This window comes from Zootermopsis nevadensis, unplaced genomic scaffold, assembly GCF_977971745.1.
Source record: "Zootermopsis nevadensis isolate Lab colony 2312 unplaced genomic scaffold, Znev_1.0 Znev_ptg000015l, whole genome shotgun sequence".
NCBI lineage: Eukaryota > Metazoa > Arthropoda > Insecta > Blattodea > Termopsidae > Zootermopsis > Zootermopsis nevadensis.
Genome location: NW_028259147.1, coordinates 8,424,336 through 8,451,744, shown reverse-complemented (window position 1 = coordinate 8,451,744; position 27,409 = coordinate 8,424,336). Strand labels below are relative to the sequence as shown.

General features: G+C 42.3%; 1 protein-coding gene across 7 annotated transcripts in view; it reads right to left on the bottom strand.

The window, feature by feature from the left end:
• The window catches only part of LOC110833293 (uncharacterized), a 77,560-nt gene that overhangs the window by 17,533 nt on the left and 32,618 nt on the right, over window positions 1–27,409 (bottom strand). For all 7 annotated transcript variants that reach the window (XR_015535254.1, XM_022071159.2, XM_022071160.2 and 4 more), the window contains 4 exons: window positions 18,385–18,547; window positions 4,438–7,776; window positions 3,052–3,391; window positions 1,733–2,412 (listed from right to left, as the gene is read on the bottom strand). Coding sequence is in view for 6 of the 7 variants with exons in the window: in XM_022071159.2 (XP_021926851.2) it covers window positions 1,733–2,412; window positions 3,052–3,391; window positions 4,438–7,660 (4,243 nt within the window). In the remaining variant the exon portion in view is untranslated. The remainder of the gene's footprint in view (window positions 1–1,732; window positions 2,413–3,051; window positions 3,392–4,437; window positions 7,777–18,384; window positions 18,548–27,409) is intronic.

The window sequence follows — 27,409 nt, the reverse complement described above, 5'->3', positions numbered from 1 at the left end:
TATACATTCAACTACTTTTATGTCCTGTTTGGATTTTCTATTTAACTTGCATAAAACGGAAGACACTTTGCTAAAAATGGTGAAAATATGTTCTGATAGGATCACAATTCCTCTTTTTGAATACTAACCGTGTGAAATATTTTTCACGGACTGTACCACTGTCGATATTGAGATGTGTAATATGTGTTGCCTTTCTGCTTCCCGTCGTGCGGTAGAGAATAAAGCAAGTCCAAGTCATATGACTTTGGCGAAGTCTAAACATCTCCTATTGCATGCAGATATACGATGTACAAGCATTGGATTTTATATTATCAGAGCTAAGCTTCCTTTCGTGCTGATTGTTTTCGAAAGTACAAGACCTAACTCAACACCAGGAAAATGAAACAAAACGCGAAGTTTAAACGATGAAGTCATTACACATAAAGAATGCTTGATAAGAAGACGATAGAATATGCACATGTCAGTGGTGGATTGCTCTAAGCGTCCAAAGTAGTCAAAAAATATATAATTTCCAACTATGATGATGGGATATTTGTTTTATAACTTTATCAGACATAAAATACCTCTATTCTAAGGAAATATGACAGCTACACACACGAGTATATTACTTCACTCTATGATGTATGGCAAAACACTTGGTGTGGAATCCTGGCTTCCTTCGACACGTGCCAGAATAAAATGACTTTTCTCTCCTGCCTCATTTCACTATTATGAGGTACACAAAGTATTACCAGGAAAACTAGGATATAACTAGTACAAAGAAGAAGGCTTGAAAGCTATGCTGACACCGTTTGCCAGTCTCAGTTTGACTCCAGATCACGTAAAAAATTTGTAAAATACGTGGCGGACTCCGTCCGACATCGGACCGGAACTCGAATATTTAAATGTCGGACTCAGTCCGACAGAGACCGCAAAGGGTTAATAAAAGACTATTCAGTATTTCTTCAGTAGTCGAAAGGTTCGTAATTTTTAAATAAATCCCGTGTTGGCAGAACTCGAAGGTTCATCACTGATATCCCCTAAGCCAGCCACTGCTCTTTATCCTGAGTCTGTTCAACCAAGTCAACATTCCCACCTGCAGATAATATTCTTAATCACTCAGCAATAAAATCAATGAGAATGTCTAATGGAGACATCTGTTGCTGCACAAACTTGGCTTTCGTTATATTGTGAACGAAACCGCTCGGCCGTAAACTATGAACAGCCGGATGGGGTAGTTGTAACACAAATGGGAGCAATAGTACGCCAATGACGTCTGACATTAACAGGAAAAGAAAACTGCAGAGGAACGGAAGCCATGTTTCAGAAGTCAGAATAAAATCTCGCAATTAGATTAACTACACTGCAACATAAGCTGCAGTGTATATTTTGTCTCGGAAACATAAGGTGAATATCTAGCGTCATAAAACATCTTGTGTGTAGTCAGGGAAGATAAATCATAAAATCATTGTTGATTTAATAGGAGACAATGACGACAGCAGTCTTTATCATTACAATGCCCCTAAAAAAGTGTTGACAATGCGATAACTTCAAGTCCTAGAAAATTCCACGTGATAAGATAAAAATGTTTACTAGATCACATGACGTTTTTGACATAAATTTCACTTCCTCAAGCAGATAAATATCAACATAACGTGCCTAACAAAAAAAAAACCCAGGTCTACTGTAACCACGTTCGATGTTTTCATTTGCATTAAATGTGAGTTTGATTTTCTCTTAAATCGTTACTTACCGCCTTGCCACTGTGGTGGTTCTCTGTTCCAGACATGCACAGGGATTCGATCCTGAGGCACGAAACTGTTTTTCTCTGGCTGATGGAACTGAGACAGATGGTCCACACCGTAACCTACACTTCTAGACGGAATCGAATCACTAGGCCTCTCATCAGCATTCTGAGGGCCATTCCGACCATGCACTGGTTTAACGCTGATATGCGTCACTTCGGTCTGTTCGGCGTCACTCGATGTTCTGTGTGACGATGCTGAGCCGACACCGGAGTCTGATGAAGCTGACGATGAAGTTGGAAGTGTAGACAGGGTAACTTCTAATTCACCGCCACTTGTTAACTGTTGAAGCAATGGACTGACGTCCGAACGTTTAGAAAGTTCAGATGCCATGACTATAACAGGTCTTCTTGAAGACTGTTGCTGGTGTGGCGAAGGCTCCCGCTCTGGCACTGTGTGGGCGGATTGAATTTGCCTCGGTGATTTCAGCTGAGGGCAATGTAGTAGACGTTGCAGAGTTGGCATCGGCGCCGATGTCGCTGGTGCACGCAGTGTTTCGCCGTGCTCATGCGCTGATCGTGCTGAAACTAAAGCCTGTCTCTGATTTTCAAGTTCGGAAGCCACTGGTGAGACTTGTTTGGCCCTCTTTGGAGGACTTGATAAATATTCTTGCAGTCGCTTACTGTGTCTGAAAACAAAAAATGTATTAGATATAGTAATTCAAATGTTTAAAAATGGGGAAAGTGTTATACTGACAAAAAATTATGTACATACGTATCTTGTAAAATATTTCGTAATCTACATTTCATTACGCAGGCAATAATAAGTAACTTGTTTAAATAACGAAGCAACTTGCCATATAACATCCCAAAGTATACACTTCATCCCACTACGTTTGTTCACAGTCGCTCAGCTGGTCAAAAATTTTTATCACCTTCAGGAAATTACTGTATTTACAAAAGCCAATCGCTGGGCCCTATTCAATCAACAACTTATTTCAACAGTCTATTTGTCCCATTATCGGCCTCCCGAGTGGTGATGTTCCTTGCTACATATCCAGCCCATTTTATCGTCCTTCACCCTAAAAATATTAGGTGAATACATATAATTAATCTCCTCTTTCTTAGGACCAAATCGTCTCCTCTCGCCCTCTACTTAAATACTTATTGGTCCACAGTTGATCGTCGTTCAATTTGCCTAGAAAAGTCCCCAAGCTTCTTCATTGTTTCTACCACTAGATTTTATCCCGAGCATCCTCGCACAAAATTTCTTTACGATCCATTGTAATATCATTATCCCAATAGGCCCTCTACTTATATGCACTAACCTATATTCCGTTGGGCTTGATGAGAGCGGAGGTTCGTTACTTCTTGCAGCGTCCAGCGTACTTTTGGAAACATGAGGACTTAGGACGACTGCAGCAGCGTCTGAAGTAGGAACTGCCCTCATGTCAGTGCTGGAAGTGTCAACAGTGGACCCGCCATTACTGCTGGAACAGGTTGTTCCACTGAGACGTCTGGGGGTCAGCACTGTCGACACACCTCCGTTTCGGATCTTCTCTTCGAGCCAGTTAAAGCCTGGAAGTTCCTGTGCTAAGCGACGCCCTTTCTCTTGCATCTGGGCCATAAAGATGTGCTGCATAACGTCCGCGGTAACTGTAGAATCGACTGAAATTAAAAAGTTAAATGTACGCACAGCACAACCATTCTTACTCGTACCTGAGGAAGAGGTAAACTCATCTGAAATGTAGGCCAGTACCTACCAGACTACACGATGCTACATCTCATAAGGCAACCATAACCTCAAATCTCACAAATTGTTTATTATATGAGATTTTAAGTCGTGATTATATTGACAGTGGTTGCTAAGTTATGACACCGTGTGGACTATTAGATTGGTATCAATGTTTCGGAAGAACACATTTTCCATCTTCAGGGCTGATGAAAGGGGCTTCCTGAAAGCTAGAGACGGAGGCAAAACGCAGTCTGATGTCGGGTAGTGTACCTACCTGTAAGTCCATACGGCATCACAACCCAGAAGACCATCATCGACAAACGTCTTATAAACCACAGACATCAATGAATCCTCTTAGAGTTTTTCTGAAAAAGGCTTGTGAAGTATGCAGCCCGCAAAGCGTGTAACATGTAACGGTGTAGATGCATCGCAATTCACACGGGGTTTATGTCTAGCATATGGGGTGATCGCGTATTGGAGGCGAATAGGAAAAGCTCCGCACATTCCAGTCCTCGAAATTATATGACTATGTATGATCAGCTTCACCCGGTGATTATAGCTCGCGGCTAGGAAGGGGGAGGTCAACCAGAGACGATTTGACAGCGGTGGTTATAACAGCCGGGATTCGAAACCTCGTCCCTTGGCCCGTACCCAAGTCATTTACTGACCGAGGAAAATATCATATTTTATCTTAGGGAAAGAGATTGTGAACAGCAAATCAAACGTACAACAGCGAGATGGCAGGGCGAAAACAGGACGGACATCGCTTTCGGTAGCCTGTACGTGAAGTTGGAGACGGTATTTTAATGTGCCGCCAAAGGAAAAAGACGGAGAACTGATGTATAAAGTCCTACACAATAGTCTTACTTCCCAACACACCGTCATTAATAATGCACATATGGTCAAGCATGCGTGATTAGAGTCACAATTTTATACAAGCAATTAGTCGGTACAGGAAAAGCCTAAAAAATCATCATACCTGATTTCCTTTTCTTCATACTCTTCCGTTTCGTTTTGCTCTGCCCTTCATTACTATAATCGCTGTCAAGGTCGCCGCTTTGAGGATGTTCTTGGTCATTCTCCGTTGATGCATCCAGAGTTGCCTTTTCCTTCATCATCACCGAATCTGATTCGGAGGATTTCGTTCTGCTCCTGTGACGCGAGACTGTTTCTTCTTCCCCACCGCTTCCATCGCTGTTGCATTTCTTCCTGCTTCCTTCCTCTTCCTTGGTGTCGGATGTATCTGGCGTATTGGTATTTTGCTCACCTAAGTCGATAGTCAAGCTTCCAGGGCTTGGAATGTCTTCAAGTTCGATATTTGTAACATTGTCATCAAATCGTGATTGTGTGGGGATGGGATTTAAAACTGGTGAGGGGGGATTGACATCCCTAGTATCAACGGGGTCAGGCAATTCCGATTTCTTGCACTTGTAACGCCACGGCACAAGGGTTGTATGAGGTGGGAAAGCTGTCGACACCTTAAACATTTGAATACTGTCATGCCGGAAACTTCGACGGGAAAAACGTGTTTTTTTATGAATTCTGTAATTGTCACTGGACGTCTCCTTCTTTTCTTCATGTTTTCGCCTTTCCATGCTGATGATAAGCTCCTTTCGCCTTCTCTTCTTCTTCTTCATTTTAGACGAAACGAAGCCACTGTTTCCACTCGTCAAGTCGTGAGATTCACGAGGTGTTTTCAGATCCTCAGTGGTATTTTCACTGTCGATTTGTACACCCGCACAGTGTTTCATATGTGCATGATCCGTAGTTCTGTCTACTTTGCTCTCATCTATAGAAAGTTCTACATCCGTGTCAGCACCGTAATTATCGACTTCGTTATCTTGGCCACAGTTAACTGGGTTGTGTGATCTTGAAGAAATGCTTGCATTATTATTTTCAAAGCTTCTTTTGGTAAAATTTTCTTCTCCAGTAATACTCTGTTGAGAAGGCATCGTCTTCGACACCAATGACGGATGATTTTCAAAGTTTTTGTAAACTTCCTCTTTACCACTCTCCAAGATTTTGTCGTTCATTTTACGTCCAGGATGAACCCTTTCTTCAAAATTACGGCTCCAGCCGACATTGTTAGAAGACGCAGAATTTTCAGTTGTTGCAGAGTTGATACCGACACTGCTCACGTTTTCAGAATTGACGAGAAGCGAATCTGCAGTCCGGTTACTGAAATTAACTTTACTTGCTGCGTCGTCACAAGCCGTGCCTGAAGGACCTTCCTGAAAAGACCCACGTCTCCCAACACCCGAAACTTTATTCCCACTTGCATCGCTTCCAAGACTTCCTCGAAGTTCTCCGGGATCAATGCTTCTCTCCGATGCAATATCTGTGTTTTGATTCTGCGTTTCCAGACCAGAATATTCTTCCACGTGCATGGAGTTCGCTGAATTGCATGAGACACCTTTCACAAATTCGTCTCTTTCAATTTTTGCAACTATAGAATTGTCTACTGAAAAACGTTCTAAGGAATCTGTTACTCTAAGTACCTCGAGGTTACTCTTGTCAGCAGATAATGTATCTATGGTTGGTACAGTATTTTCGACTTTCAGTTTTGTACCTAATGATTTAGTAACGACGCCGACGGTTTCGTTTGGCAAAGAACATTCTTTTCTCGCACTTTCTGAACTGCAAGTGTTGGTCACATGGTCTTTCGGAACACTGAAAAACCCTCTTGGAGCTTCGATTGTATCTTCATCTTCAATCTTCATTTCCTGATTTAATTCATAGCTTGAGTAGTCCCAAGACTTCGTCTTTTCGTTGCTAGCTCTCGATTCTTTGGCCGAATCTTCTATATCCGATGAAGAATCTTCTGTTATCGCTCTTACTGCTTCTTTCTTCTCCGCATTTCCGTTCCCTTCTATTAATGTTATGTTATTGAGAAGAGGCAACGCCGGAGCTTTAAATTCATCATCAGTGGTTTTCTCATCATGTGCCAGATCAATAACAACATTCCACGACTTTACTTTCGCATCCTTGCAAAGGACGAGTCTACTAAGGTATGGTTTATTCGTGGGTTCTATGTGATCCGTTTGCGGCATATCTGTCTCCGTATTAAACGACAATCTCCTGTGCCTTTCCTTTTGTTTTTCCTTCTTTCTCCTTCTTTCAGAATGATCAGGAGCCGAATGTCGCCGTTTGTTTACAGATACTGTCTTGCGTTTCTTTACCTCACTGTCCCTGCTCCGATCTTCATAGTCCTTGGGTATATCACAGTCCAGGTTCACATGTTTTGTGGAAACCAGTTCACATTTTAGTTCCTGCAAAGGCTCCGTGCCCTTAATGGAATCTGGCTCACTGTCAGGATCACTTATGTTCTCGTACAAGGGTTGCCAGTCCTGATAGACATTATTCTGAAAGGACTTCCCGTTTGTAGAAATATTTTCTGGGCACGCATGACTGTTACGAACGGTATCAAAGGTAAGATCTCTTTCCCAGATTCTGGACTCAAAAGTAGAATTTCTGAAATTCTGGGACTTCCCAGACGAAATTTTTTCGTTCTGCGAAGAATTGTTTGCAGAATCTAGATCAACCATACTGCTATAACCATCATTTACAAAATCACCACCATCGGTTACATCGTATGCACCACTTACACCATCCACAGCACCACTTACACCATCCACAGCACCACTTACACGATCCATCTCAGTACATACACGGGCCACTTCACCGTCTACACGAAAGGAACGCGCAGAAACATATGACGAGCTCTCAAGCCGCGATGTATCCAAGATGTGATAGCTGCCATTGCTGGTGGGAACAATTCTACCAAGACGTTCAACCCTAACTGTCGGCTGCCGTCTGTCTAGAGTTTCACTGCCGACTGTGGTCTTAAAGTCTTCTGTTGTGCACTGTTCCTCCAAGACAAAGTTCACATTTCTCATGTCACTCTGCCTCGCCCGTCGACAGGCCAAGTTTCTGAGTGATCGGACAGTGCTTCCGCTCTTGTGCCGATTAGCTCTAATATACTGGTTATGCAGGTGTGTCAGGGAATCTTGACTTGTGTCCTCTAGACCTGGAGAAAGATCTGGATAAGCCGTTCGGGACACAAGACTTGCTGAACCTGGGTGCGAACTTTCAGGTTCCGTCGCCGCCTGTTGGGCGACTGGAAGCAATGAAATCACATCTGACGTATGAGCAACAATTCCTTCATAATTGTTTTCAACGTGCACCACTGCTGAGCCCCTCATTTTCGCAATGCAAGTCCTCACTTAAATAACATCCTTGACACAGCCAAGACGGACTCCGTGTATATCGGTGCGGCCAGTTGTCTGCTGACGACTGATAGAGACACGATCGCATAATCCTGAAATCACATAAAACATGAGTACAAATGCAGTACAACGTTCGAGATTTGTTGATCTCGCGGCGGTGAAGATGACGAAGTAGTTATTCTGTGTTGTGAGCCGCGTAAGCAGATGCACGGTCCACAACGCAGAACAGCATTGTGCAGTAAAACTCCGCACAGTAAGGAAGACCACGGCAAGAAAGAAAACAATGCAAAAACATTCACGTAAAAATTCAGGATATCACGGCGACGGGTATGTGTAGCTGGCTGTCGCCTAGGATGTTAAAGCCGTGCAGTCTGGTGAGCAGCATTCACTCCACCTGGCTGGGGTCCCTTCACCCACTGGCTTCCTTTCTAAGCCTCCCTCACTTCGGTCCTACAGGGCCTTGAGAACCCGATTCTCTATCTAACCCAACTTTCCTGCAAGCTGTCGTAAAAGACAAATTGCCCGATTGGATCATCCTCCCATCAGAAGCAGCAGCCCCATGTCTGAACAAATCGAGGCATCCAGCCAAGACTAAAGTCCCCTTAGCGCCAGCATATCCCCAGTAATAGCAGGACACCGCTTATCATTTCCAGCTATGCGTTTCGTACGCAGGAATGGTCTAACCTATCAAGGGCCGATGACCTGCGCTTGCGAAGGACTCCGCTCTCAGTTAACTTCTTGGTTAGGTGGTTGGCGCGGCTTACTCATTGCCCTGATTACGGAAACAGTAAGATTCTTTGAAACGTCTAAAACATCTAGGTCAGTATGTACCAGACTACACAGAGCAACATCCCAAAAATCAGGGATCGACGGTACCGGGGGGGGGGGGGGGGTGTCGTCTTGTGGGCACAGTAAACACAGCCGTCGGGTTCCATAAACGGCAGGGAATATGACTCGCTAAGTAACTATCACCTTCAGCAGAAGCCCTCGGTCCATGAAGTTAGTTATGACTTCCACGCGGACAACCTTGGCATTACGAAGCTTGAAACTGGTCACCACTTCTTGTTATAAGTACGGTGCTTAAAACGTTATCCGGGACTTGTGTTACGAGTGTGTCAATTATGGACTCAACTGCATAATTTCAACAAGCATGGACAAGTAAACCCTTGTTGGTAAAATACAGCTTATGTACGCTCTGTTGTAAGTAAAGTCGACATCAAGCAGATGACAGAGTATATAGTGATCTTCATAGCGCGCTCTTCTCAAATATTATTCGTATTTTTTCCAATTCATCGAGCTTTGTGTAAGTACTGTATTGGAAGGAAGACGTATCTTTTATGAATACCAGTAACTTTCATTAATTTTATTCGGAGGGGGGAGGAGGAAATACTTAATATGTGACGAGAATTAAATTGGCATTTTGTGGACTTTAAATTTAACAAACTTAATGACACTTCCCACGATTACATACTATTCGAATAATAAAAAGTATAAATAAAGTTTCAACAAAATCGGTACGAATCTTCAAACGTGGCCTTAAACAAACTAAGAAAGATGGCTATCTTCCGGCTTTTAGTGCAGTGTAGTCTGGTAGAAGTTTGCCGCCTCCATCATCAGGACAATGGAGGCAGCGCGAACCTCTGAAACGTTGGTAAGCTTCTACCAGACTACACGGCAGTACAAGCCGGAAGACAGACATCTTCATGTTCAACGTCGTGAGGGCCTCAATCTTACAAACCGAACAAAAATTAAAATGGCCCTACAACTTTCGGTTTAGGTTTACCATCTAAATCGGTCCTGCAGTTTAGGCGCTGTTCCGTGCGGTAGGACGGATATAAAATTTATAATCTACGCGGGTTTTGTCTTCGTCTACAGGAAATACTTAAATCAGATATTCGAATACCGAGGGACAACTACAGACTTCACCATCAACACTAACATCCCGACACCACAAGAACCCAACCCTTACTGACTTACTGGTTGCACTACTTGGACAAAGGGACTTTGTAGAAGACTGTATTAGTGTACACCACACGGGAGGAGAATAAGCGACCAATTCTGAGTTGGAACAGTGCAATAAGACTGATCATTAATGTTGACGATGATAAAATTCTGGTATTTTGACCACCTAAAACCTGCTGTTCCCTTCAAGCAAGTCTTCCCTTTTCATAATCGGAAGAAGTTTCTTAGAGGTTGGAAAAATTCTGAATTGATTTAGACGTACAAGAGCATTGTGTCGACAACACACACAGAAATCAAAAACGTCGAAGTTTGTCCTTTCAACTTTCGAAGGCCCGCACGTGCCTGGATTTTGCGATGGACTGCCTTTGTTCCCTGTCTTTATTCTTCCGTCTGATTCTTAACGTTGTTGCCACGGTAACACCAGAGTAATTTTCTGTTCTATCAATTGCACGGCAAATTGGCAAAAGAAGATTTTTCCTCACTTCCGCTCGATTAAACTGTTGACTCGCATTATTCTCCCCTTGTTTGGCTCTCACGCCACCTCTTTCACATCTTGGCATTTATAAATTTGAAGTTTCAGTGCTTGTCTATCGGTTGATTTTTGTCGGCTTCTCAAACACTACCGGGCACACTTACAAAATTTCAGTCCTCTACTCGATAAGACTCTACCACTTAAACCTGCCGCACCATCTTCCCCCATCGTAACACATCTGCAGATGACGGGCAAGAAAAGAAAAAAGAACTCTGGGAAATGATTGAAGAAAATTTCAACATCCCAGGATTGCTGTTTCATTTAAAATTATTCATTATCAGGACTTTTTACATCGTCTGTTGTTTAAAATTACGACGTTTCGGAGGCTGGTCCTGTCACCGTCTTCAGGTGCGAGGTACCTACTCTGTTGGGTCCCTTAGAGCCTGAAGACGGAGACAAAACCAGCCTCCGAAACGTCGTAATTTTAAAGAACAGACGATGGAAAAAGTCCTGATAATGAATAATTTTAATTGTAATCTACCGTCGTCAAAACCCTTTAGAATTGAATTGCTGTTTCATTGTTCATTACATAAATTCCAACGTTGAAACTTCAATCTGGATGAAGCAAATGGTTTTCCATTAAAACTTTAGAAAACGTAATAGTGTGAAATCCCTACACTTCTTTTGGCGCACTAAGTATCACGATGATCGACGGGGCTAGGAAAGTTAGCCGACAGAGTAAATATTTACAAAAGGCAAACCGCAAAGACTGTTTACACGCAGTCTGTGGGTCATTTCCTTTGCTGGGTGGACGCTTGTGTGAACTATTAATACGACTTCTTTTTCCGTGTTTCTTTGTCTAATGTTTCACGATATAACCACTCTACAGCGTACAAAAGCACAAATCCGTACTTCCTTGTCGGCCCGGATACGACTCCATCCCTCCCTCTTCACCCCATGGTTCCACGAGGCTAATTCTCGATACCTGACCCACCTCCAACCCTTACAAAAGCCACCTACTCCTCGACAAACAGATATCCATCAGCGTCCTGATAATAGAAGCAATAAGCATATCTATCGTCGGCCAATTTCTATGAAACAACACATCGCAGGGATAACATAAAATCTCAGAGATCTTGGAAAGACGGCAGCTTTCGTTTTGTCAAATGACAGTGACAATTACGTTGGTTAAGGAAATACCCGGTCTACCGTGGGCGGGGTTGGGATGTGAAAACACCAACTGGTTACCACAGGAGTGAACCTATACTGCTTGGCCACGTCAGTGTTCCATAGCGATGCTAATCAATAGCTTCCCCCTACCCTTCGTTACAAAGAAAAAGTCAGTTTTGTAATGTTTCCGACTTGGGACACATTTTTACCTCATGTTAAAACATTTTTCCTGAACGTGTTTCCCCAAGTGATATTATTTCCCCGGACAATATCATGTTTTAATTTTAGGGGCTATCAAAAATCGACGAAGACCAACTATACTTTGTTACACACATCACAGGTTCTAAGAAAAATACCGTGGTCGCATTTATGAACATGGGTGAAAATTAAGATAGCTACCTGTCTTCTGTGTTGTAACGTCGTGTAGTCTGACAGAAGTTTAACAACGTTTCAGATGCCTTGCTACCTCCATCATCAGATCACCATGATGACGAAAACAGCCAAGACGACTGAAACGTCGATAACGTACGAACCAGTACTCGGTTTTTAGTATGTCCCTTGAAAAGAAACGCATTTGGAAGGAGATGCCAAGGCCATTTAGGTTTTGTGTGATTCTTAGAATAAAGAGCGACTACTTCCTTAAATACCATCAACCAAATGGCCTTGCAATGTATACTTTTCTCAGTTAGGAACTAAATCTTTAAAAATTATTTACATAATGTTTGTGCTTCTTCACATTTTTACTTAATTCTCATGCGCGATACCTTTGACTGGAGTTATAATCAGGTAATAATAACGCATAACTAGTTAAGTGTGCTGAAATTTAGGCAAATTTGTTAGCATACACAATTGTTCAGAAGACACTTAAAATTGCATAACTAACATTGTTTATGCACACTGCCGTGGCGATTTGGTACGTCTTCGTCATTCAACTGCATGGTGAGACAAGACAGCTACAACTTGGGTTTGGCGAAGAAGGAAGAACGGTAAAATTCTTCTTCAGACACTGCAGAAACACGCGGATCGTGGGACAGTGTCTTTCATGTTACATACAAGTTTTCATTCAAGATTACAGGGTCCAGTTGATTCACTCAACCTAATAGATGGAACATCGCTCTATGACTGAAGACAAGGCTGTTCATGATGGCGTCATCATAAGAACTACAAACAGAAGTCGTATTCCATCACTTTCGTTAACACTGAGCTGTTCCACCACGTGCAACTGATACGCCCGCAGTCTCAGTTTCTGAGAACTACTTCCCAGACAACTGCTAACGGTATGTAAAGTTCACGACCAGCCAAATGGTATATATATGTACGCGGTGTTTTAAACAATCGGCAATTCTTAATTTTTTATTTATACGTTTCGTATGATTCGCATGGCAATATGGATTTAAAAAAGGTCACTCAACCACTCACGCACTGACACGCATCATTGAACGCATTACCCTGAGATTTAATAACAACAAAACCACACTAGCCCTCTTTTTGGACATTGAAAGAGCTTTTGACAAAGTGTGGACAACCGGACTCAATTCTAAATTCATCAGGGCAGGAATTCCCGCACAGTTTATCCATATTATACGCAACTACCTGAATAACAGAGTCTTCACGGTTGTCCACGGAAATGCGGAATCTTCACGGCGTCCCTTTCAGGCAGGAGTCCCCCAAGGCCGCCTGATAGGGGGCGTATTCCTCCTCCATCAACATCAACCTAGCACTTACAATCTATAAAACACTCCGACGCCCAATACTAACGTACGCAGCCCCGGCATGGGGATACGCGGCCAAAACACACATTAGTAAGCTCCAAGTTTTTCAGAACAAGGTAGTAAGAATTATCACGAAACTCCCAAGGGTAACGTCAATCGAAATTTTACATGAGCAAACTGGCATGGAGACGTTCCGCAACCACGTCAGGAAGCTAGCAAATGAATTTTACGCTAAAATTCAAGTAAGTGAGAATTCCCAAATTAGGCAATTAGGTCAATATGACCCCATTTATGACAAATACAAGCAACTGTGGGCCCTACTAGGGGACTGATCCTGCACATACCCTACTAATTACAAGTATTTAAACAAACTAAAGTCCTTTTGGGGGGAAACTGTACTTTTAGCCAGCCGTTCATCGGAGGACCCTACAGCGGAACCCCTGCCATGGACCAGGCCACGAAGCCAACAGCTGAAGAAGACCATGGAAACACGGATGACCTGCATTCATCATATTATGTTGTATTATTGTACCACATGTACCTGACTTTATCAACAAAGCCCAAGGCACAAGTTAGGGAAACCTAGGGGTCGTACAAATTTCTCTTTTGTCTGCCGGACCGCTGGCTAGTAGTCAGTTCGCATCCGGAAGGTCCTGCGAGCGGCCATCTCGACACAGGTTTTCCTTGGTTTTCCTCTGTCTTCAAGCAAATGCTGAGATGGTTCCCAAGTTCCAAGTTGCCACTGCATGCTTCTCATGCAGCCCTCCCGATGTAAATTAACCAAAATTTACCATCCCTTAACGCCGTCAAAATTTACCCCTACCCCCTCAGTAGGAACTTCTAAATTATGTACTAAACTTCCAAATCAATAGCCTCAGCTTTCTCTAATTCAAAATTCCGTCTTCTCTGCCAATTATCTCACTAACGTCTTCACTCTTACTTTATCCTTGACAGAAGGACGAGCGGGCATTGCCTGGGGACCTTCTAACTATAAGATGCTCTTTCTCCCCCCCTGAAATCGAAGCGTCTCTCATTTCTCCCCCCCCCTTCTCTCTCTCTGCAGCTTCAAAGGGCTAACAGAAAAACGGCCGTGCAGTGTACACGCGGGTCAACCCCTACGCCTTTTAACGATTCCCTAAAGATACATAAGAACGCCAAACTTACTTCTGACGTGGCCTACTTAAAAAACAAAATTCATCTTCGCGCGGGAAATAAATCTTGACTTCGGCACTGCACTCTCCCTTTCTATGCGCATTCTTGTCTTGTTTTGTTTTGTTGTGTAAAGCTTTTATTTATAATCAACATTTTATGCGACAGGTTAGGCTCAAGGTGCCATGTCAGAGAATCCTTGGTCCTGCTAACTTCGGACCTGACAGACCTTCATGAAATATGGTGTGGGCATTGTACCCTAGAAACCACACCACATTTTCCTTTTATATCCTATAGTATACACTACAAACATGGCGGCCGGGAGAACTTTTGAGGTGTAAGCAACACTACCATCACATTATATACAGTCCTGGCATCTGGAGTGGAACAAAGATCTTCGAAAGGTACAATTTCTGTTTAGGTTTTAGTATACTTTTTTGTGGAATGTACAACAAAATGGCGGCCGCTTGAAGTAAAAAGCTTTCGGTTTGATGGTGATGAGAAATAAACTTCGTAATCAACGGACTGAGTCAAGGGAAGCTTTGGGAGTGGAACCTCTAAAGCACATGATCCTACTTCTGATAAACAGCTTTGTAATGAATGTGAACCTTTGTATGGATTCAGATCACAAACACAGCCATACCTGTACAGGCAAATGCTATTTTAAATATTGTTTTCGTGTAAACAGTTACAAACGGTCTAAATTGCGGGATTTTTATGTCGTATCCGACAGATACAACGCAGTCGGAATTAGAAGGCGTGTTAATGAAAACTACGCACAGAAATTAATCACCAGTGTGTAAATTCTTGCAAGACTAGCCACAGAGACCAAAATATTAATAGGAGTATCTTCTTGGTTTAAACAATTTTTTAAAGATATCGCATGTTTGATGATAAACGACAATTTTCCCCCTCATTTTTTGTTTTCGTTCAATTGAATATCACACTGATTGGTCAGATGACCAAGTTATCCACCCCTGGAGAACATACACGCTCAATAAATCAAGATGTTCTGCCAGGGAAATGCTGCTGAAGGCAACAGTTTGAGGTAAGCTATGCGGTCACGGATTCCAGAACAACGTGGTTGCCAGCCAACACTGGATGACCACGTCAGAGTATACGTGGCCAATCGATAAATTGGTGTGACCGCTGCTGCAGCTTGTATAAAGCAGCTCTAACGCCAGCATAAATAATAAATCTGGGGAGGGGGGGTTAACGTAATTACCTACATCGGGCTGTTCCTAGTTACTGCTTCTCATTTTCCTTCTAACTGCCAAGTTCCATAAATCACGCACATTCATCCTCACACGAGAATACTAGACCCGAACTTGATATTAACGATAGAAAGGTGTTTTCTTTTTCTGTATATAAACAAAATACATCAGGAAAATATATGGAAACGATACGATCGGACACGAGCTGAGAAGTGACGGAGAAATGCATGCAAAATTTTGGTGTGGAAACCTTTCATAAACAATCTGCTTGTATGAAAAGAAGATGGTATGATAAAATTAAAATGGGGAAACAGTTTGCGGAAGAGGAAAGTGGCTAAAAATGTCTCAGGACGTGATGCAAATGCGGTCTTTTGAAATGACGTATTCCGGTTCCTTAACTTCGCAATTATTTCGTAAGACCAGTGTTCTTATTATCCCGATTGAATGCTTACTAGACCGTGATTCTGTTTCAGCTGACCTCACTCACTTTCCTTCTACCCTTTCTCCACTGATACATGCAATTAAGAAGCGTAGTTAAACGAAGAACTGACGCTTCATTGCCATCATAACAATCAGTGGTCCTATTTTGAGGCACACTGGAGCATTCTCATTGGCATCCGAAACTATCAGCGGTGTCAAACAAGATCTTCAGAATTTCTGATCTTTCGAAAACGGCACGGATACGGAAATCAGACATCCTGTGACGACAGAGATAATTTTGTAAGACATTAAACGAGGACACTGCTTTATCGGGAAGGAAGGAGAGATAAAACATTCAGGAAATGATACATCTTCCTAGAGCTGAAAATAAATAATCTGTCGCGTAAGTTGTATGTTCAAATGCGTAAATGCAACCCCACACACACCTTCATTTGACTAACAACACATACTTTGCACATTTTTATCGTTCCCTTTTCTTTTGTTAGAACAAAGTTTCGGGAGCTGGCTTTGCTTTCGTATTCCGGTAACAGCATTAAACCTCCTCTGTTGGATCCATTTGATGGAAGTAATAATCTACCTCCTGGACGATCTGGGGATAGATCAGACTTGGTGTCACTTTCCAATACGTACAAATTGCACGGAGAACAGTGGCAATTACTGACTCGTCGCAGTGCAATTACGTGGGCACCGTCCAATATTTGATGTATACAGAATGTCCCAAAAACATGTATACACGGTAACCGGCGGGACCTTGTCCGTCCGTGCGCCTACTCTGCTGTTATTGTTCTTGATATTTAACATGTTAATGAGGGCTGTGTGGGCAGACCGTGGTGGAGTTTCTCGCGAAAATCACTACTGTGTGGAGTCTCTTGAAGGAAGGAGACCAGATTGATTATAAGTGTGCACTCTCTAAGGTTTCGACGTAGTTTTTACCTTCTTTCGCGTTCGATCCCCGTTAGCGACCCTGAGTCGTCTGAGCTAGCTGAGCAAACAAACCGAAAGTGTGGTGGAAGATTGAAACACATTATAATACGGAATATTAACCTTGCCAGCCAGTTGTTCACCGCTTTTAACCGTGCCATTAAGTTAACGGCGATCATTTTCAACACCTACACTAGATCCGATAATTAACCAAGTGCTATTTCTGACGCACGTAATGTTTTACATTACTAAAATGTCTTTATTTCATTCACTAAGTGTGCGTATACATCTTCTTGGGGCATTCTGCGTTTAATGCACAAGCCGTTTTGTGAGCAAACTCTATTATCGCCGTCAGATTATGTGCTATATATTTCATTTTTCATGTCAGCACGGGTGGAATCAAACCGGGACCTAATCAATAGGCCGTGTATGCTAACCATTACACCACTGGAGTAACAGTACACAGAAGTTGATTTTCCAATCTCGAGCTATTAATCTACTTTTATTTTTTCAGCGTTTCATAACTCGCCCTTGAATTTACGTAAGCACATAATAATTATTACGTTTCACATTCATCAGCTTCTATATACATAAACAGGACTTTGTATCGATTTTTGTCTGTCAGGAAATGTGAAAATTTGGGTTTCACAAGCTCTGATAACAAAACATAATGCATTTGTTCCAAGCAAAAATTTGCTTTATCTCTATTGTGGAAGAAGAGGATAATACTTTGGTCGTATCCATTAATGAAATCGACATAATCCCGTTCACGAACAAACAAATTTACCGTGGCCGAATCCATGAACAAATAAACTTGTCATGATAGTATCCCAGAGTAAAATATCTTTTCAGCGGCAGTATTCATAAACAAAATATTCCTTCTGTGGTCACGTGTATAACAGAAATATTCGCTTTGAATCCATTCATGAATATTTGCAGTGGCCTCATTCGGTTTTAAAAGGCATTTTGATACAGATTTTGCACACTATATAGGATAACACGTTTCAATCAGCGGCCACGCAAAGAAACATTTAGTTAGGGCAACCTGTATTTGAGAAGCCACGGTGGTCTAGCGGTTAGAACGCTCGCCTTGTTATCCTGGGGCCTCGGGTTCGATTCCCGGCGGTGCCCGAATTTATAACTTGTGTTGGGCAAGGCCGTGGTCTAGGCAACAAGGAGTTTTCCTCCGTGGCATCCCAACAATTACTCCATTCACACACAGAAGAAGGCAATGGCAAACCACTTCTGGATCATCTGCCAAGAACGTATACGAACAGGTCCTAGTCCGAGAAAAGGATGGAAGGATCCTGGCGTCAGACAGAACACTTAAAAAAAAATATTAAAAAAATTAAAAATAATCCTGTATTTAGTCAAGAAAAGAAAAGTAATAAAAACCATAATTGCAACCGAACCGACCAACATTTCAAATCTCGTTATCCTTGACTTTCATGCCATTCGCCAACTTACCTCGTCGTGACTGGAAATAGCTGTTCTATCTTACTCATGCAGGTTGATCACTGGACTTTGTGTGTTATTTCAGCGAGATTACAACACATTAAATGAATGATACCATGTAAACAAATGTGAGAAGTAAATCACAATGACGATGCATATACAGCTGTGTTTTTCAAGTGCATGATTAAGAAATAATTCACTTACCAACAGAACGAAGTCGGAGTCCTTCACCTGCTCTACCCTGATAATGCAGGTTCAAGAAGTTACAAGGCTGTCAGCAAGACATGCAATGACGTGCTGCTTTCTTAATGTTGTACTGAGAGCTGTACGTTTTAGCCATCTTTCACACATGACACAACGTCCTTCCCTGAACAAAAAAGATAAGCCATCTGTAAAAGCTTTTTCACATCAGTCACAAACATTAGCGCGGGAAAGCATACTCAGAATATTTCATTTGTAAACGATACTATGATATATATAAAGAAATAAAATATTCCACTGGAGGCTTTCTGGGGTTAATATTGACTCTGCTTATTCCCTATCATTAACAGTACAAATGGCGATCGTACGAACTTGAAGAAAACAGGCCCTAAGTTGTAGGATTTGGGGTTTTCATTGCGGTATGAAGACGGCCGTCCTCAGAGTCGTTGGGCCGTGTAGTCCATCATCAGGGCCCTGATGTTGGAGGCAGCAAGGACCTCTGGAACGTAGGGCAAACTTCTGCCAGACTACACGGCGCAACAACCCAGAAGACAGCAATCACTTACACTTCTAAAACAAAAACGTTCAGATGCACCGTGAAAACGTTTAATCACTGTTACTTTTAACACTTGCAAATCTGATGACTCGCGTGTACGAGCAGCTCGCCTGCTTTTGCGCCGGTCACTTGCAACATGTTACTTGTTTGCATCACTGTATATATTTGGCACATCGACAAGTTTACTGCTGAACACTGCAGACGACGAAAACAAAAAGACACAAATGCACCACTGAGGTAGAACTAAAATAATTACGTTTGCTTTAAGCAATACGTTATAAAGACAGCGGCGGATTTCCATGAGGAGCTGACTATCGATTTTCAATAAGAGAGTGAGTGCCCATAAAACCTGTTTTATGAACATCTAAAACCTTATCAAGATGTTTTTCTCTTTGTCAGCCAACCATTATTGATCCATGTAATAGATATGGTATTGCCTTCAAGTTCTTTTTTAGCATTAGTCATGCAAGGGTTTCTCCCATATTGACGAACAAGACATTACAGAGGCAATGGTGTGAGACTTTCATTCGGAAAGCACTCAATTCAAATTTCAACCGGGTTAATATCCTGACCGAAAATTTTGACTTTTTCTCAGTTTCTTGAGGCAAATTAGACAGTGTCTCGAAACAGACCACCTCCTTTCCTTAAACTAACTAAAATTCCTCGCACACTATTCATGATCATCTTACCATATGGCATCTCTCCAATTAAAACAAAATCGAAAAACAACCTAATAATGAGGTTTAAAATCACGGTCGTCCCCAAAGATAAATTATGCTTCTCCTCATTCCACAACAAATTTATATAATGTAACACAAGACCTTGACTTAATGACTCGTGCTATCAGCTCTCTCCCCTCAAATTCTGGTTCGGTTCAGATCTTCACGAAGAGATTTCAGTCTCAGAGTCAGCACTAATGGTCTGAGGCTGTACAGAGATGGACAAAATGTGTCGTTGCTCAGATGCGATCCATTCTTTCTGTACCACCTTAGTGGCCCGCTCACTTAACCCTTTCGTAGTATATTTAACAACGCTTTAATCAACTGATGCAGCTATTTTCTTCGGGCGTCCAGCAACTCTTCACGCCAGAAAGGTGTATTTTCAGTGAAGATTTCTGTCTTCTGGGTTGTTGCGCTGTGTAGTCTGGTCGATGTTTACCAACGTTTCAGAGGTCATACTGCCTCCGTCATCAGGGCGATGAGTATGAATATTTCTGTCTTCTGGGTTGTTGCGCTGTGTAGTCTGGTCGATGTTTACCAACGTTTCAGAGGTCATACTGCCTCCGTCATCAGAGTATGAAGATTTCTGTCTTCTGGGTTGTTGAGCTGTGTAGTCTGGTCGATGTTTACCAACGTTTCAGAGGTCATACTGCCTCCGTCATCAGGGCGATTCATCGCTATTCTATTTGTCTAAGACCTATGTGTTGTAAAGCCGAATCTCCACTGACAATACTTCATTTTTCTCTGACGTCTGAATTTCGTCGGTGATCTTGAAATACACAGTAAAGGTAGCAGTAACCTTATTTGTGTTGCTTTAAATGTCCGTTTCCGTCCTCAAAATAGGCTTTAATAAAGTAACATTGTCTTAGTTATTACAACCATATCACACATCTTCTTTTGCTGCGATATTTTGCTTCCGGAGACATTAAGAAAGGAACTAGTCAGTTTGCTACATTGAATGGAGTCCTTCCTGAGGAGCTGGTAGTCACTAAAGTGACATTTTCTTGTCAAATATGTTTCCAATCACACTATTAAATTGTTTACAAGATTTTAATTTTATTACACGTAGCGCCTGTGGTATGGAATAAGATATTCTTGAAATTGATCCCCTTCAACTGATGTCATCCGTGCCATTTATCTTGGTTGGAAAGAGGAAAGACAGTGCGACGCGCCATACGCAAGCTATGCTCGTTACTGCCGTCAAAAATAACTTTTCACATGGCGAGCAGTGTGTACGTGTTTGCATGACAATGGACTGAAAACCGCCGCGCGAAATTTTGGTGAATACCATTATGTCAAATTAGATGACAAGATGGTCATGAACGGTGAGAAAGTAAGGATTTGGAATATAAGAGGGTGGTTGCATGTTTTAAGGCGCTATCCTGACACTCGCCTAGAGGCTGAGGAAACACACAACAAATCTCTGGGGAGGGGGATGCCAAGTCTGTTAAAATTGGAATCTGTATCAAAGTAATGTGTGCTAGTGGAAGCGCCTTTGCCTTTGTCTTAACCTCTAGTGTTCTGAAAATGGTCAAATATCAGTCAGAACCAGGAAACACCACAGATACTGCAAATAATTGTCCGGGCTACTAATGAATCGTTTATGGTACTTGACCCTTAATTTCCTGGAAGGAAAACAAACAGATAACATTTTCTGATATGTATACTGAAGTGCAGGCCATGTTCTGAGCAAAATGGTGCAAAAATAACACTGCACTCGCACTGTGGCGGCCGTTCAATCGCATCTTGTCCAAAATGTTTCGTTAATTTCACCACTCACTCCACTAACACTGGTATAATACCTCACAAGAAGCCACGCCTCCTCCCAAATCCATGTCATTAGACGCTGCAGTTGAAACGGGTTGCTAAATACCTTAAGAATTAATAAATTATTAGAGCCTGCGTTACTTAAACCTGCGTTACCTACATAACAACTTCTTCATTATACAATGAATGGTACAGAATTACAAGTTTCAAACTCGTACAGACGACAATATTAGTTAACTTCACTGATACTCTTAAATAATAAAAATATTGAAGCAAAAACGTGTTTCAGAAAAAGGTTGTTTCTTGTTTTTATCGTTGAGAGGGCAACACCAAAGTATTTTTATCTAATGAGGCTTTGAGAATACCACATGACTACCAAAAAAATTTATGATAATTTTTGTGGGAAGTACAGTACCAATTAATGGTAAAAAAAACCCAAAAAACGTTTAAACTCAAGGTTTACGAAACAGGGATCAAATTCCAGGTTACGTTAAGGAGAGAAATAAATATGCAACCTACAGCTCGTACCGCAATAAAGCATCAGAACGCGTTGCCTTCCACAGCTACAGATCGTAAAACTGAAGCTGCTGCCAACGTTGTCTGGATTCGTAAGAGGCCATGATGGATACTACAGAATTAGGTAATAAAACAGGACTCGGTTTAACTGCCATAGTTCTAGAATAGGCGCACAAAAACTGGACAATATTTCTACTGTGTTTCACCCCCAACAAAAATGACTGGAAAGGTATTTTGTAGTACAGTTCTGAAACAGAACAGAACAGAACAGAATACGTTAAACCTTGGTCAGCGAAATGACACCTGAATTAGGTCGCGTAACTATACGTACAGTGCAGAATATACTGTCAGGAACACCGTGTATTATTGGAAGATTTTCAGACGTTTCGTAGGAAATTACTGGCACCAACTACAGGTCAAAAATGACAAAGAGGGCTTCGGTTCTTCCCTTCTTGTTTTCGTTCTTTTATCTTTATTTGTATCCGTATCTTCCTATTGATAAAGATAAAGAGACAACCAAAGGGAAAAGGAGGGCAAAGTGTAAAATTAAACAGGAAGAAATAAAGGAATTGCATTTTATTTTAAATGTTAAGGGGTTCAATCGTGTTGACTGCAGTCAAACCTCACGACGCCAATAAATGCAAAAACTAAACTGCGTCACAAAGAAACGCGGTATCAGCATGTCACGATAAAACCAGGAGAGGACAAGGGCAGCTACATTTCCTCCTCCCGCCCCGTCCATTACATTCAGTCCCTCACTTTCTTTTTCCGGACTAAAACAAGTTGCAACAACAACTAAGCATTAGGTGATTGCAAAACGCATTTGCACTGTGTGACCCAGCAATATTCTCTTCCACAGCTCATAATAACGTATTGAGTACAACTAAATATTCTACGGCGCAGGTAGACCTTGAGAAGCTCACAGCTGTTATGCTAGAAATAAAATTCCTTCGTTTCTGTAGCTTAAACGTCCATCACTGTGTTCACAAAAGTCCACCATAGAACCGAGCCTTGAGCCAGTTTAGTCCAATCCACACTGTATCTAATAAACATTACAATGTTATCCCATTTAAGTGGGAATTGACTCCAAACATGTAAGACCGACATTCTTAAAAATTTTGGTGACGTCATTGCGGTTGAAGGTGTCGGATTTCCCTGAAAATGGGAGCGATACGTTCTTCCTACACCTTGGTAACCGCCTACAGGACTACATGACGTAACAATTCAGAAGACTTCATCCACATATTCTAAACCAGTTGCACGTGTTTTGTAAACCGGTTGGTAATTATGCCCACTAGAAAACTTTTTGCAGCTAACAACATTAAAAATTCTTACCTTGCGTCATTTATCTGGAACAGAATCAGAACCTACTACCCTACTTCTGCTGGATCGATAGAAGTAACAAATTTGTTCTACAAATCCGTTTTATTATCACTATCCGTTTTCACAAAACTACAACTCGTACATGTGACAAAAAAAATTCTGAAGTTTTAAGTTCAATTCGGATATGTAACAGGAATTTCACATGGCACGCCATAGCCACTTTACAACCTCGATTACTTGGTTGCGAGGGTGGGGTTGTAGTACAATGAACATAGTACCAGAAAGGCGCAATACGATACTACACAAAGTCTTCTGAGTTGTGCAGCCGTGGTAGACTGGTAGAATTTTACGGCCGATTCAGAGGTGCTCTACGTCTCCAGTGTTCCTCTCATAACTTCATTATTTTCTGTATTCTTATTTGGCAGGATTGTTTTAAATTCTTTGTCAGCGGTAGTCGGGCAAAACGTTATCCCTTAACAACTAAACGCCTATAACCGCCCACCTTCTTCGGTTTTTGACGTAAGTACGTCTATACGGAAGGGTCATTCGGTAAAACAGCTTTAGGAAAATGTGTTAGATCCATACCAACAATGTGTAAATATGGAAAACCAACCAACCAAAGAAGCTAACTGAGGGCAGAGGCCTGCGCAAGCGCAAGCATCGTCCCTACCTAGGTGAAACCATTCCTGCGCACAAGACGCATTGCTGGAAATGGTAAACGGTCGTAATATAAGAACGGAAATTTTGCTAACGCTAACGGGGTTTCGTCGTGGCGGGAGCCTCGACCATTCAAACTGGGATTTGTTGCTGCTGATGGGAGGTTATCCTGTCAGGCAAGTTGTCGAAGGAATTTGGTTGGTTGGGTCTCTGGGGTATGAACCCAGAGAGGGAGGGGCCGTTTCGGCTGAAGGCCTCTGCGGCATGGGGGGAAGATCACTTCAGCTGATGGCCTCCATGATCGGGGGGAAGGGTGGCGGGCCGTGCCCCTATTAAGTTATACCCTGGCATTCGCCTTACAACTGAGGAAAGCACGAAAAACCTCAGTCAGGGTAGCCGAGTAGTCTAACCACTCGTTGTGCTGACTTGGCCGTCTTTTGGGGATGGCTTCGGCTGGCCTGCTGAACATCAGTCGCCCTCGGTTGCCCTTGGGTGAACTCTGGCAGCCCTCATTCGGCACGAGTGTCTTCCGAGTTGCCGAACTAAGGGGTTCCCCACACCAGCTAACCTCGAGTCAAACCTCTCAGTGCTCTGATGTGGTCGGCAAAGAAAGGGACCCCCAGATCCTCATGTATTTGCCTGTTACTAACGTACCAGGGCGCGTTAGTAACAATTCGAAGACACTTGGATTGCAGAACTTGCAGCTTCTGGACGTGGCTGTGGGCAGCTGACCTCCAGATCGGGCATGCGTAATCCATTATGGGACGGATGAGCTGCTTATAGAGTAGTACACCGTTCCTGATTGACAGGCCACTTCTCCTATTGATAAGCGGGCCTAGCACACCTAATCGTTGCGCTGCCTTCTTTCCCACTTGGTTGACGTGCGCCGACCAAGTAAGCCCGGCGTCAAGGGTGACCCCCAGATACTGTGCTGTTTTGACCCATTGGATCGGCTGTCCGAGGAACTGCACTGCTCGGGGCTGTTGGATGTGTCTTCTCGCGGAAATGAAGAGAACCGCGGTGCTCTTCGAGACGTTGATAGCAATCCTCCAGGCCCTGAGCCAGAGCTCAAGTCTACTGAGGTAGGTCTCCAGATACCTGACGAGAAGCGTTGGGCTACGGGACGTGACTACTAGAGCCGTGTCGTCCGCGTATTGTGCTAACTCGACGTGGCGGGACGGTGTGGGTATGTCGTTGACATACAGACTGAAGAGCACAGGGGAGAGAATTCCGCCCTGCACAACTCCAGCCCGCATGGTACGACGTGTGGACATGGCCGACTGGAAGGATGTCTGGAATGTCCGGTCAGCGAGGTAGGAAGAGATGGTTTTTACCAAGTACGACGGGAAGTTGAGGACGGTCAGTTTGTATAGGAGGCCTTGGACCCAGACTGTGTCGAAGGCTTTGGCCACGTCCAGGAAAACCGCGCCGGTTAGCCGCTTCTCATCAAGGTTTCTGTTGACCCTTTCGACGAGGCGAGCCAGCTGTAACGATGTGCTGTGTCTGGGTCGAAACCCAAACTGCTCGTCGCGCAGCAGCCCGCGTTCACTGACCTCGTGTAGGACCCTCGTTAGTAGGATTTTCTCGCAGAGTTTGCCGACCGAGTAAATATGGACCGACAATGGTCAGCTTTTATATGAACTCCTGCATGCATAACAATGCTTTACTCCTTTACCTATGAAACTAATTGTTATGTCATCTGTTTATTCGGCATTGTTGTGTTTCATTACTGCCGTCAACAATCCGCTTTCGTTATAGCGGAAAGAGTTGAGCTGTGAATCGCATGTAGAAGTGCGTCGTAGAGTAGATAATATTTTGCTGTTAAAAACGTTTTAGAATATCACAATTACTTATCTTATACAAGAATTATTAAGAAATCTGTGATACTGCCCTCCACTCTCTCCATTTTAGTTTTGATTAAATTGATCATTGCCGGTGGACATCGTGGTCTCTTACAATTAAACAAAGTTTGAGGTAAGGGGAAAAGGCGCATGGCACTTCACGCTACTGCGTTTGTGTCTTGCGTCATACTATGTAGAGATGACAACATGGATGACATTGAAGCTAAAAGAGTCCGTAATGCAGAATATATGAGACAGTACAGAAAACGTACAAAAATAGAAGTATTAAATAATGAACCAGAAGTTCCCCCCCCCCCCAAAAAAAAATACCAAAAACTAATGCTGAACGTGTGAGGGAATATAGAAATTGCAAGAAGCAATTATTGCAAGTTAATCCTTCCACACCATTAGCAAGTACGAGCACAACCAAGGTATGACAATGCAACAGAATATTTTCATAAGCATTTTAATGAAAATAGATTTGGATACGCGTGCAATGTATGTGATCGGTTATGGTTTGAAAAAGATTTGAAACAAGTTACTGATAGCCATTTAAATATATTGGGTACGGAGTTTGTAAATGAAAATGTATCCCAATTTAAGGTATGCACAACATGCTGGCTATCTTTAAATAAGCAGCAAATACCTATATTGTCTAGGAGTAATGGATTTGTGTATCCACTTTAGATACAATAAAACGTTGGCTTACTTATTTGATTAATACCCCATTGTACAAACTTACAAACATTACAACATTACAGTTAACCATGCATTTTTCCAAAAACAACAAACTGTCGTGGATGAAAATATAAAATGGAAAGAAGACATAGAATTGTCAAGTGATGTAGAATTGCTGCTAGCTCAACAGCAACTAATTCAAGTTAAATAAGCAATGTCTTAATCAAACTATTTACTCAATTGTAACGCATGTATAAAGGGGATATTTAGAATAAAGCTAATATATGAACTTCCTTTCATTGTATTTATTGCCTAAATATAATTTAAATACAAAGACGTATTTACGTCAGATTCTCCGAAACCGTGGTTCCACTGTCAGGTTTTTGCGTCAGCTAACTCAGGGTCTCTCACGGGGATCGAATATCAAAAGAAGTAACAACTACAGTACATTTATTTAATGGTTTCTTTTACAGAGAAACGTGCTTATAATATAAATATGGTCTCTCACCTTCGAGAGACTTTCTTATAAAAATGCCTCACTGGTCTCATTCCTTCGAGAAAATACGCACGAGTCCCACTCATTATAATCACCTTTGTTCGAAGGGATTTCAGCTTTAATTCATAGAACTCCATTACGCAATCATAAACGAATTTGATATAAGAATAATGAAAGCAGTTTCAGCGTAAGGACGTAAAAAATGTCCGGCTGGTTATAAGGCTTTTGCAGGAAATACAATTGCCAATAAAACAGTTCCCAGTTTTCCTTCTCAGTATGACACGGTAGAGCCCAGAAAAATGATACGTCAGCTCACATGAGTCTTTTTACGACGCAGTCAACAGCTCTGATTATACAGCGTCGATAAAGCGATTCGTGAACAAGTAACTGAAAAAATGTGGCTGGATGCGGGCGTGGCCCGATATAAGGCACTGCACTGGAAGTTGCCTGGAGTGACTGAGAAAAATTACGAACT